At 37.6% G+C, this 13,897-nt stretch overlaps 1 protein-coding gene across 2 annotated transcripts in view; it reads left to right on the top strand.

Annotated features, from left to right (window-relative positions):
- The window catches only part of Rtn4 (reticulon 4), a 49,071-nt gene that overhangs the window by 11,216 nt on the left and 23,958 nt on the right, over positions 1-13,897 (top strand). Inside the window, exons 2-3 of one of the 2 annotated variants that reach the window (XM_034508781.2) lie at positions 2,003-2,059; positions 2,950-5,319. The exons of the other annotated variant lie outside the window; for it this stretch is intronic. Of the exons in view, the coding sequence (XP_034364672.1) occupies positions 2,003-2,059; positions 2,950-5,319 (2,427 nt within the window). The remainder of the gene's footprint in view (positions 1-2,002; positions 2,060-2,949; positions 5,320-13,897) is intronic. 2 annotated transcript variants of the gene reach the window in all.

The raw sequence follows: 13,897 nt of genomic DNA, 5'->3' as shown, positions 1-13,897 counted from the left end.
TAATTGATGTGGAAGAACCTAATCTACTGTAGGTTGTACCACTCCCTAGGTAGGGTCCCTGAAATTTCTAAGAGCGGAGAAATGGAGCTGAGCGCAAGCAAACATACATATCATTTCTTTTTTTGTTCTCAACTGGGTATGATGTGACTAGCTGTTCCTGCTGTGATTTCTCTGCAGTTATGGACTGGAACTGTAAGTTAAAATGAATCACTTCTCTCCCAAGTTGCTTTCTGCAAGGATATTTTATCTTATCAGCATAAATGAAACTAGGAGAGTCACATAACATTTTAAAAATGTATACATGTTGTATACACCATTGAAAATTTCCTAAGGCATTGCTGGCTTTCTAGTTTGGGTGAATATCTTCCCTACCTATTTCTTGTTTTAGGTTATAAGAGGTTATAGGTTTTAATGTTTTTAGTTTGTTGTGACTATGCTTGTTTGTGACCAGTGTCTAGCCATGCTGTTGAACCTGGTCTTGAACACGTGAACTCAAGTGATTCTCTCTTTTTAAGTCTTTTGAGTAGGTAGGGATAGTAGGCATGCACTGCCATGCCTGGGTTACCAAGACCTTAAACATATTTCAGTTTTTTTCTCACCATTTATCTCATCTAAGGATGCTATGACATCATGCCTTGTGGGGATTTAGTCACAATTTATTTGGCATTATGAAATTAGCTATCCCCAGTTTATCAAGGGGACTTGGAAAACAAGTCCATATTTTTGTTAACTATATACATCTCTTTTACTTTGTTTTAATAAGCCTTGTTTAGCTTTTATTTACTGGTAGAAGTGGCTTTCCAAATTTATTGGGTCTTCTTTCCTGTTATGCCTTGAATTATTCTAAGTAGTCCTGTGCTGGAGTCTTTCCCTACTATAAAACAGAAGATTTTTAGTTTTCTGAACCTTGTAACTACAGGTACAAAAGCTATCATATATTAATGTTAATACTGTAATATGTAGTGTATTGTCTACTTGTGTTGACAGTACAAAATGTAAAATGGGTAGCTTAAACAATAGATATTTCTCACAAGGCTAGAGACTGAGAAGATTCAAGTTAGCTTATTAGCAAGGTCGATTTTATTGTGAGTCAGCCTCTTACTTGGTAGCTTGGTCTCTCTGTACATGCTCTCTGCTATCTCTTCTTGGGAGAGCAGTAATCACATTGGGTCAGAGCCTCATTTTTAGGACCTCATCTAACTCTGGTCACCTCCCCAAGGCTGTATCTGAACATCTAATGTAGGTTAAAGATTCAACCTAGGAATGTGGCCAGAGCACAAACATTGCTGTATTTTATGTAGGAAAGACTGGAACTTAATTATAGAAGTGCCTCATGTTAGTTGTAAAACTAGTTTTTGTTGTTGAATTTTTTTTTGCTTTTAATTTTTATTTAAAGGGGAACTATTACCAACCACCATTATGACAATAGGGTGGTAAGCAAAGTAAATTGTAGGGTTTTAAATACTTAAAACAAATAAGAAGGTAACTAATAATAATAATAAGAGGGAGGTTGGTTTTACTTTTGAGCGGCATTTGGACAGTGGCACATATGACTTATCTTCAGTACTATACAGTGCTGCTATGCACTAAAAGAGAAGAATGTAAAAGAAAATATGTAATTCTCAGAAAGTATTCTTTTAAATGGACCATATGCTGGGAACAAATGATTACATAAAATAGTTATTAATTTTATTATATTTAATCTTTTAAAGTCTGATTAGAATAGGACAAGACTTGGATGTAGTATATTAAGTGATAGTACTTTGTGGAAAACCGCTTTGGTCAAAACTCAATATAAATGTGCTATCTTGCCTCTTAAAAAATGACTAACACTTAGTCATACATGAGAATTACTTACTGTTTCCTACTTCCTTTCTACTTACTTAGCCTTTTCTCTAGAAATGTGGTTAACTCATTAGGAACTTAGCCTTGCTTAGTCTCTTGCCTTTACTCCTCCAGCCTGCTGCATTTCTGCTGAGGTCGTATTCTGTTTGTTTTTCAGATGAGACCCTTTTTGCTCTTCCTGCTGCATCTGAGCCTGTGATACCCTCCTCTGCAGGCAAGTTCTTCCTGCCAGCCTTTGCTCTGTGTGTTCTAACTCACTCTGATGTTAACTCAGTAGAGTACTTTGCATTTACTAGAAATCAGTGTTGGTCCAAGAATGTTTTTACTGGGAAATAAAAAAAGACTATAAATTTACATTTTATATGTTACATCCAAAAGAGGCATGGACAGGATTTGATTTATAATTGGAATTCATAAGGAATTCTTGGACCTTTGGTTTATACTTACATAATGATTCATTTTCTTTGAATAGTTTGCCTTTGTATAGCTATAGGCCTTTATGTAAAGTAAAGGAATGCCTGTCTCTTGGCCTTTGATAATCCAGTACCCTGTCTGGCCTATGCATCTGGGTACTCATTCATCAAATCTTAACTTTCTCCTTAAACTATTTAAAAGTAGCTTTTTCCAGTTAGTAGCACCTGCAGTTTTCTCAGATTTGATTTATGTCTATGCATGGTAGGTAATTGCCTCTGCAACTGCACGTTCTTTTTTCTTCAGGTACTTTATATTAATAACTGTACAGGGTATAGTGCGATGACTCAGTACATTATTCACTGTTGCATGGTCAGGTCTAGCTGATTAGCATATCCGTCATCTTAGATGTTTTTAATTACTTTGTAGTGAGAGTATTTAGAGTCTTCACTTGGCTGTGTGATAGACAACATATTGTTAACTATGTTGTACAGTAGCCACGTATTCTTTAAAATTGACAATAGTTCATATTTTCAGTAATGATCCAAGTCTGTCTGTATTTATTAACTAAATGCTATTCATATTTCATTTGATAATAAGTGTTTACTAACACTTTTATTAACTGTTAAAAAAACTTGTATTAGCCTGAGAACACTGGCATTCTCTAATTTTTCTTTCTATCCATGGCCACAGAAAAAATTATGACTTTGAAGGAGCAGCCAGGTAACACTGTTTCGTCTGGTCAAGAGGATTTCCCATCTGTCCTGCTTGAAACTGCTGCCTCTCTTCCTTCTCTATCTCCTATCTCAGCTGTTTCTTTTAAAGAACATGGATACCTTGGTAACTTATCAGCAGTGTCATCCACAGAAGGAGCAATTGAAGAAACTCTAAATGAAGCTTCTAAAAAGTTGCCGGAGAGGGCAACAAATCCATTTGTAAATAGAGATTTAGCAGAGTTCTCAGAATTAGAATACTCAGAAATGGGATTGTCTTTCAATGGCTCCCCAAAAGGAGAGTCAGCCATATTAGTAGGAAACACTAAGGAAGAAGTCATTGAGAGGAGTACAGACAAAGAGGATTTAGTTGGTAGTGCAGCCCTTTGCAATCCACAAGAGTCAGCTGTGCCCCTTACTAAAGCGGTTAAAGAAGACAGAGTTATGTCTCCAGAAAAGACAATGGACATTTTTAATGAAATGCAAATGTCAGTGATAGCACCTGTGAGGGAAGAGTATGCAGACTTTAAGCCATTTGAACAAGCATGGGAAGTGAAAGATACTTACGAGGGAAGTAGGGATGTGCTGGCTGCTAGAGCTAACATGGAAAGTAAAGTGGACAGAAAATGCTTTGAAGATAGCCTAGAGCAAGCAAGTCATGGGAAGGAGAGTGAAGGCAGAAATGAGGGTGCTTCTTCCCCCAGCCCCCCAGCCCCTGTGAAGGACGGCTCCAGAGCATACATCACCTGTGCCTCCTTTCCCTCAGCAACCGAAAGCACCGAAGCAAACATTTTCCCTTCGTTAGAAGATCACACTTCAGAAAATAAAACAGATGAAAAAAAAATAGAAGAAAGGAAGGCCCAAATTATAACAGAGAAGACTAGCCCCAAAACGTCAAATCCTTTCCTTGTAGCAATACAGGATTCTGAGGCAGATTATGTCACAACAGATAATTTATCAAAGTTGACTGAGGCAGTAGTGGCAAACATGCCTGAAGGTCTAACGCCAGATTTAGTTCAGGAAGCATGTGAAAGTGAACTGAACGAAGCCACAGGTACAAAGATTGCTTATGAAACAAAAGTGGACTTGGTCCAGACATCAGACGCTATACAAGAGTCACTTTATCCCACAGCACAGCTTTGCCCGTCATTTGAGGAGGCTGAAGCAACCCCATCACCAGTTTTGCCTGATATTGTTATGGAAGCACCATTAAATTCTCTCCTGCCGAGCACTGGTGCTTCTGTAGCGCAGCCCAGTGCATCCCCACTAGAAGCGCCTCCTCCAGTTAGTTACGACAGTGTAAAGCTTGAGCCTGAAAATCCCCCACCATATGAAGAAGCCATGAATGTAGCACTACAAGCTTTGGGAACGAAGGAAGAAATGAAAGAGCCTGAAAGTTTGAATGCAGCTGTTCAGGAAGCAGAAGGTCCTTATATATCCATTGCATGTGACTTAATTAAAGAAACAAAGCTCTCCACTGAGCCAAGTCCAGACTTCTCTAATTATTCAGAAATAGCCAAATATGAGAAGTCGGTGCCTGATCACTCTGAGCTAGTGGAGGATTCCTCACCTGAATCTGAACCAGTTGACTTATTTAGTGATGATTCAATTCCTGAAGTCCCACAAACACAAGAGGAGGCTGTGATGCTCACGAAGGAGAGTCTTACTGAAGTGTCTGAGACAGTAACACAACACACACATAAGGAGAGACTTAGTGCTTCACCTCAGGAGGTAGGAAAACCATATTTAGAATCTTTTCAGCCCAATTTACATATTACAAAAGATACTGCATCTAATGAAGTTCCAACATTGACCAAAAAAGAGAAGATTCCTTTGCAAATGGAAGAGTTTAATACTGCAATTTATTCAAATGATGACTTACTTTCTTCTAAGGAAGACAAGATAAAAGAAAGTGAAACATTTTCAGATTCGTCGCCAATTGAGATAATAGATGAATTTCCCACACTTGTCAGTACTAAAGATGATTCTCCTAAATTAGCCCAGGAGTACACTGACCTAGAAGTATCCGACCAAAGTGAAATTGCCAGTGTCCAGAGTGGGGCCAGTTCACTGCCTTGCTCAGAGTTGCCCTGCGATCTTTCTGTCAAGAACATATATCCTAAAGATGGAGTACATGGCTCAGATGAATTCTCCAAAAATAGGTCCAGTGTATCTAAGGTGTCCTTATTGCCTCCAAATGTTTCTGCTTTGGAACCTCAAACAGAAACAGGCAGCATAGTTAAACACAAAGTACTTATGAAAGAAGCAGAGAAAAAACTTCCTTCTGATACAGAGAAAGAGGACAGATCCCTGACTGCTGTATTGTCAGCAGAGCTGAGTAAAACTTCAGGTAATAATCTATGCACTGTCTCACCAACTTTTTGGTTTACTATGGAATACAGAAAACATTTTATGATATACCACTTATAGTGTCTAATGTATTATGTTGATGAGAATCTTCAGTTTTAGTTCTATGGGGCTGGAAAGATGGCTCAGTAGTTAAGATAAGAGCACTGATGTTCTTTTGCCCTCTACAAGACTTAAGTTCCCTTTCCCGAGCACGCGCACGCGCACACACACACACACACGTGGTTTCTCACAACCCGAGATACCTCCAGTTCTAAGGGATCTGATGTCCTCTTCAACCTCTATGGGCACCAGACACATTTCCACACATGCATGTGAAACATTCATATACAAAAAATTAATAAAAATTGAAAATAGAAAATGATTAAGAAAAAGGTTTTGTTCTAACCAGGTATGGTAGTACAATATAGTCCCAACTTCAGTCAGGAGCCCAAAGTAAGAGGATTATTGTGAACTTGTTGCAAAAACCAAGAGTACAAAAGTTTTCTGCTATTCTTCCTACCCCACCTACTCCACTCCTCTTTGCTGTAGGCCTTTCCATAGTTAACATTGCATCATGGAACCAGGAAAAACATTAGTAAAATTATCTTCTATGATGCATTTGTTTTTCTTCAGTGTTTTCTGATACCATGACAAGCAAGGGATATTAGAACAATATTTTCATATGTGTTTATTTTTATCTTAGATATGATTTCATGCCAGATTTGTGAAAGATGACCATTTCCGAAGCTTGCTTTTGGTATTTATAAGACGTTATGTTTCTAGTGAGAGGTATGAGGCTAGACATACTAAGTGTAAATTTTTTTCAGGAAAGTAATTATTGAAACATTTATGAAAAGCTCAGATTATACATTTATACTTTTAATTTATCTGTTTATGTATTTTAAGTGTGGTGTACTCTGTCTGCATGTACACCTACATGCCAGAAGAGGGCATCAGATGATCTTGAGCCACCATGTGGTTGCTGGGAATTGAACTTAGGTCCTTTGGAAGAGCCATCAGTGTTCTTAACCACTGAGCCATCTCACCAGCCCTCATGTATACTTTTTTTATCCAATATTTACTGTTCTTGTTTTGCATGCTTTTTCTTTCTTTCTTTCTTTTCTTTTTTTTTTTTTTTTCTTTTGGTTTTTCGAGACAGGGTTTCTCTGTGTAGCCCTGCTGTCCTGGAACTCACTCTGTAGACTAGGCTGGCCTCGAACTCAGAAATGCACCTGCCTCTGCCTCCCAAGTGCTGGGATTAAAAGGCGTGTGCCACCACTGCCTGGTGCATGCTTTTTTTCCCCCCAACTTGTCACTCTGTTAGCTGTGTTTTCTAGTGGCAATTATATTGTATTTACTTACATATTAGAGACAGCTAGCATTAGATGAGTATAGAAATTATTCTGTACAAGAGGAGATTCTGAATATTCAGATAATGAAATCATGGAGATTTCCTGTCTGGAGGATATGGAGAGAAGTCAAAGATGGTGCCAAGATTCTGGGTTCCTGTCCTGTGTGTGAGTTAGTAACATGAGAAAATAAAATAGGTTTGGAAGAAGATAAATTTAATTTGAATATGTAGTAGTGAGACAGAAATTATTAATACCATATCCAAGAAACTTTGAAACAATTTGTCTAGCTAATATATGTGTAATTTGACATGAATTTGGAGCTAAAATTTAAAGCCACAGATAGGAACAAGGGAAAATCAGAATGCAAAGATAAATGGTTGACACATTAAGAGTTAAGGATTAAAAAACGAGGGAAGGGCCTGATGTAAGTGTGTGGAACCAGGACTCATATAGACTAAATTCTGATAACAGTTTGGGAACAAGAAAAAAAAAATGTTAGCAGAGGAATGGAATTGAAGAGGGATTCCCCCCCCCCCCCCCCACTCTAGGAGGGTCAGAACAGTTGATGATAGGTGCTGATAGAATGTCCAAAGATGCTGGGGTAAACTCCAGAGTTCAGGTGAAGGGATTGGCTTTGTATAGGAAGAAAGAAAGAAAGAATACTCCATGTAGTGAGTAGAAAGAAATCTGTGGATGGATATTGATACTGCTAGGGAGGGTTTTGTCTCTGAAACTGAGGGACTTGGTTGATCTTAATGTTAAAGCTGTATGCGAGGTATTTGCTGAGAATGACTTGAAACATGTTTGGCAAAGTAAGTATGAAATTGTTCCAACTAGAGGAAGCAAGGGCAGTGTGTAAGAGCTTACTCGGGGCCTTGTAATAGCATGTGACTTTATTGTTATGTGCTTTATTGTTATGTGCTTTATTGTTGAGCTATACCTTTTGTCCAGTGACTGTCAGTGGACAGAATAGCCTGGATATGGGACCAGAGAAGGCAACTGGTTTTAGTTGAGGTAGTTCTGTTTTGTTACATGGGCCTGTGGAAGAACAGTTAGCCAAGAGAGTTGAGAATAATAGGAATAAAGTAGTTTGAAGTCATTGAAATGATGGGCTGGCATCCAGGTTGAAGTGAATAGGAAGTTGATAGAAGGAGAGTAGTAGATCAAGTAGGTCCAGATTAGGTCTAAGAACCAAAGGTGGTAGGAAGAAAAATGTGACTCTTAGAATGTTGTGGGAAATATAGTGTATGTGTTAGGTATTGAGTTTAGAATTTTATAGCAAAAGCAGTTCACTGACCAAGGTTTGGCCATTAAAAAAGTTACTGAGGCCAAGAGGTGTCTGTATTGCATATGCGTTAACATCACTTAGAATAATGACAGGACTTCAGGTAGAGATTATGGTAAGGGACAAGGGACTGGGGAGATGGTTCAGTGGATACATCACTTGATCAAAGCATGTGGCTAGAGTTCAGATCCCCAGTACCCACATAAAAGCTTATAGGTACAGCACACTGAAGGCAGAAAGTGGAATCCCCTGGACAGGCGAAGAGATCCTGTCTCAGCAAATCAACAACCTGTGGTCTCCATACGATACTTAAATGAGCACACATGCACCCCCTCCCCTAAGGCATAAAAACAAACAAACAAACAAAGGGAATAGAGTCTTTGGTAAAGGGCATTTGGGTAACTGATGAGGAGAATAGACAAGAGCAGCAGGAAGAGATGAGAGTGTGGCCTAGCCAGGCTTCTGAAATGATAGTCTGGATCTGGAAGCAGCATTAGATACCAGAGTACTTGACAAGCCCTGTCTCCAGTTGTGCAATGTATGGGAGAGTAAACAGCCCTGACTTTAGAAGCACCACCGGGAAAGCAGTGTCAAAGAAGAGCCAGGTTTTAATGGAAGGGAGGTGAAAGAAGGAATGCTTTGGGGAAAAAAAATGAAGGATGAGAAGAGAAGGCTCAAGATCAATAGGAGGTTTCAAGCAGCACGATAACACGCCTTAGGGGAGACTATAGGCATGCCAGTGAAGCACAGCAGCATGATAGCATGGAGAGGGAAAGGCTAAGGAGGCAGGCATATGGCAGTGTTGAACTACCTGTGAAATCGTCTCTGCCTTCGTGCTGCCTCCCACAACTCAACTCTGACGTTCACATGCTCTGTTTGATTTTGGTAAACTAGGTCTGTAGTCCCTGGTTTGGAACTAAAAGGCTTAAAGAGCAACAGTGCTTATGAAGACTAAATAAAAATGCTGAAGAATGGGTTGGTGCTGATTTTTAAGGAAATAATATCTTCAAGAAAATCATTTATGACTCTTGAGTTCAACCTTGTCCTCTTCTGAATGTGTGTGGGGAGAGAGACAGAGTATGCAACATACCCTTGAAGTGGATGTTGGGAATCATCTGCAACCACCTTCTACCTGGTGTTGAAGCAGGTCTCAGCCTGTCTGCTCTAGACAGCCCACCTGTGCCCACTTGGCTTTTGTGGTTCTAAGATGCAAACTGGTTCTTATGCTTGTGTAGAAGGTGCTTTATCTTGAGCCATCTTCCTGGCCCCATTTTTAGAAACTCTAAATTGGATGATAAAATTGTTTTTAACTGAAAAAAATTATAGATATATTTAGGGTACGATGTGATAATTTGATAAAATGCAGTGATCAAGGTAATTAGCATTCCCATGTCTTTTCTTCTGTGTAGCTCTGGCTGTCCTGGAACTTGTTCTGTAGATCAAGCTATCTTCAAATTTTCCGAAATCCATGTTCCTCCAGTTCCTGAGTGCCGGGTTGCACCACCACTGCCCAGCTTGTTCAGTAATTTTTAAACTTACCATTAGCTGCTGTGTCCATTCTCACTGGAGGAATAGAACATAATTTGCATGTAACAAATATGTAAGCCTTTAATCCTAGCACTTAGAAGGCAGAAGCGGCAGATTCTCTGAGTTTGAGGCTAGACTGGTCTACATTGTGAATTGGAGGACAGCCAAGGCCACACAGAGAAACCCTGTCTTGGAGAAAACAAACAAAAAAAGAAAACAAAATAACATGTGTATATTCCATAAAATTCACAGGAAGTGTTTGTATAATTTGCGTGACCTGAATTCTAGACTTTCTCACAATCTGTCTAGATGTTGGCTTTCCTTTCTGTAAAAGTAATGCAGTTAGATTAGGTTTTTCCTGTTTAATAATTTCCTTAATTACAATAAGCATCTTTGAAGTACTATACTGTATTTCTTTTCTCTGAGAGTGAGGGGAGACAAAAAACTTTGTTTTCGTGTAACTTAACTGACAGACAGACTTATAATTGATTTGGCATGGTTTTTTGAAGTATTATACTGTATTTCTTTTCTCTGAGAGTGGGGGAGACAAAAAAACTTTGTTTTCATGTAACTTAACTGGCAGACAGACAGACAAACAGACAGACAGACAGACAGACACACACACACACATACACACACACACACACATACACACACAGACACAGTTTTGTTAGAGTGGCTTACAGGCTGTGGTCCAAGTAGTCCAACAATGGCTATCTCTTGAAAGAAAGGCCAAGGATCTGGCTAGAAGACTGAAAGTCTTAGCCATCTCAATCTTGTGCAAGAGTCCCAGATAATTCCTTCAGAGCTGGTGGTCTTGAGTCTATGTTGGTATCTCACAGAAGTAGATTCTTCTTCTTTTTTATAATTGTCTAGATTATCGCAGAGTTATTTTTATTCCCATCATATTCTGATCTGGCCTCCTGGTTCCAGGCAACCATTCTATTCAACTGTTGTTGGATGATTGAGAATAGCTTCTGCATGGTTGGTTAGGCAATCAAATGAAAATTTGGGTGTTGGTGCCATCTAGTGTTGGTAATGGTAATTCCTATGGAATATTTGATAATTAACCATGCTGAATAAAGGTGGTTGGTCACTAAATTTCACACTTGCCAATGATTTTAAAAACAAATTTGTAAGCTATTTTGAATTTTGACATTTTGTACAGAATTAAATGCTTAAGTTATGCTATAAGCATTATGAAATGACCCTGAAGATTCCCTACTTATTTCCTTAATGTAAAGTAAAAGGCCTAATGACTTAACTTTTAAATTTTAATTTTAGATATACTTTGGGTCTTTAAAAGTAACTCTGTGTGTGTGTGCGCGCGCTCGTGTGTGCATATATATGTGTGTGTGTGCGCGCGCGCATGTGTACGCACGCAAGCAGACAATTTGACTTCACAAAGGAAAGCCTGCTTCTTCTTCTTTTTTTTTTACTAGTTTTATTTTTACTTTTAGTTCTGATTTTTTTTTTTTTTTTTTTTATGATTGTCTGGATTCTCGCAGAGTTGCTTGTATTTCCAGCATATTCTGATCTAGCCTCCTGCTGCAAGAGAAACATTTTCAGTTTCTCTGGATTTTAATATTCACATTGAAATTGCTATGTGATGTTGTTAAGAGACTTTGAAATACTCAAATCTTTTTTTGTCATTTTGAATGTTATTCATTTTCTAGATTTCAAGTTCTTTTTCATTTTTGAATATTGAGTTCACCATTGTTGAAGTGCTGACTTTTAGTCTATAGAGGGCATTAGATTATAGCATATGGTAGGGTTTATAGTTGTTAATATCTCAGTAGTAAAACATTTAGTTTTGTGCCTCTGTTTGCTTCGAATTCTAAAATTCGTTTCAAGACTGCTGTGTAGCTGTCATGGTTTCAATATTAATAAAAAATTCTGCCTCTCCATTGTTAATAGACATATACATTGTAGCTTCCTAAAACAGTATACAAGCAAAGTAAATGGCTGCTTTTCTTTCTTCCTTCTCTTCTTTTCTTTCTCTCTTTCTCTTTCTTTCTTTCTTTCTTTCTTTCTTTCTTTCTTTCTTTCTTTCTTATTTCCCTGTTTCTTTAAACATTGTAAAGAAAAAGGGGAGGGAAAAGCAAAACAAAACCAAAAGTTTTGCTGGCATTAAAAGTAAAAGAAGTGGAAGGAGTGGAGCTTGAGAGAGCGGGGTGTGGGGGTAATGTGGACACTAGTGTGAGCTTACTGTCTGGGTTGTTTTGTTTCGTTTTTGAAACAAAAATTACATAGCTTTGCTATATAGTGTTATCTGGCCTTGAACTCAGAGAACACTACCTGACTGCTTTACCTATGCTGGTTTAAAGGTCTGTACCATTCTGGGCTTTCACATCTGTTTGAAACAGTTCTCTTGTGCTTAAAATCCTTTCAAATAGATACAAGGTTTATTTTTTAAAAAGTGTTCACACATGCTACTTTTTAAATAAACACTTTCAGAGATTTTTTTTTTTAATTAGGAACTTATTTAATATTTTTCTTAGTTAACCATGCATTGTAAAAAACATAGTGTAAAAAACATAAGTGTTTTGACATTGCAAGTAGGTGATTTTAGAGCACCCTACTCTTCAGAAGTGAATTGAGGAGACCTTGTAGGTCTTTGGTTTTATATTTTAGCATTATATTTAAAAGCTTGATTTGTGACTCTTCTTTTGGCATTCTGTACTTTTAAGAGAAAATAGAATACTACACCAAATGATCAAAGTGTCATGTTGCAGGTCGGGTTGCATGTGTGTTATTTGAGGACTATCTATCCTTGAAAGGTTGGTATTTAAATTCATTTAGATGAAGTCTGATGAGAAAGTATGACCCATAAATTTTGTACTCAGAAAGTTTGCTTGTTGACTTTTCAGATGAAAATATTTTTTTGCTTAGTTAACTTAAAAACTGCAGGTTTAAAACATTGAGAAAGAAGTGGGTAGAAATGTCAGCTGGTACCCATGAGTTGGCTAGTTTTCTCTGTATGCAGCATAAATTGTAATAACTAAAACTAAAGAATTGAGTATCATTCTGCAAGGTTGAAAAACTTTCTGAACTTAAAGGCTTCCAATTTGCTTTCTTAAATATAAGCTTACAGTATGAAAAGTACATTTAATAGTCATATGAATGGATTATTACACACATTCTTGGCACCTTAAAATTAGCAAACAAGTGAAGTATTATAAATATGTGAGTTACATATATACTGAACACTTTTACCTTAGAAATTATGTAACTTGAAGATAGCTATTTACTGACTTCTGGCATTTTTGTCCTAGTGGAGCTCAGATTAGAACCCAGGCCTTGAGCCTGTTAGGCATATACTTTATCTCCCTGCCCTTGGCTGTCAGTTTGAAAGAGTTCATTTAAAAAATACTTTCTTGGAAGTATTCTGTATTCATCCTTTTTTGTTGTTGTCTTGGTTTTTTTTTGGGGGGGGGGGTGAGACAGAGTTTTTCTGTGTAGTCCTGGCTGTCCTGGAACTCACTCTGTAGACCAGGCTGGCCTCGAACTCAGAAATCCACCTGCCTCTGCCTCCCAAGTGCTGGGATTAAAGGGGTGTGCCACCACTGCCCAGCACACATTTTCATCCTTGATGTAATATGGTGGTGACAGTGTTCTCAGAATAATTATATAAGGTGTCAGCAAGTAAAGTTAAACATTAGTTCTTAAACTGAAAATACTTTAAAATTCTTTTAAAATTGCTTTTATTTATAATTGAGCAAGAGAGACATAAAACAAGTAATTGGCACTCTGAGCAAGTAAGGATTTTGTAAGGTTCTGCTGTCTACACCCTGAGCAAACTTGAGTGTGGTGCAGTCATGAGATGCATGTACTTGTAAGCACTGATTATATACATTATGTCTTGGTATGTCATATGTAGTTAAAAATATTTTAGCTGATTGAAGTGCCACTATGCATTTCCTTTTCTGCTTAGGCAAATTTAGCATCAGTTGTAAAAAACAGTTGTAGAACAGTGTAGAAAGACAGTCTACACTGGAATGATTGAAAGTTTAATAAACTTTGAAAAAAATTAGAAATTCTGGAACCATTTATTTTTATGGTTATTAAATTATGCCATTTTTATGGGGTAAATGATATAGTTATTAGCACATGACTATTTCTCCCCAGCCAAAGATCTATTGCAGTGGTAGGTAGTTGAGTATTTATTAAAAGATTGAATTGGATCAGGTGATAAATATATTTGGAGGAATATAGATTTTAGAAATGTAAAGGGAAAAAAGCTTAGATTACTGAAACCAAAAATTTCTCCACTGAGGAAATTAACTTAAACATAATTAACTACATTGATTTTTTTTTTTTTTTCTCTGAAAATACCTTCCAGGATGCAAAGTATGAGTGCTTTAAGGCTCAGTAAACCCAGGAAAAGGGGCAGATCGAAACCCTGAAATTGAAGT

This window comes from Arvicanthis niloticus, chromosome 7, assembly GCF_011762505.2.
Source record: "Arvicanthis niloticus isolate mArvNil1 chromosome 7, mArvNil1.pat.X, whole genome shotgun sequence".
NCBI lineage: Eukaryota > Metazoa > Chordata > Mammalia > Rodentia > Muridae > Arvicanthis > Arvicanthis niloticus.
This window is presented reverse-complemented; position numbering and strand designations above follow the sequence as displayed.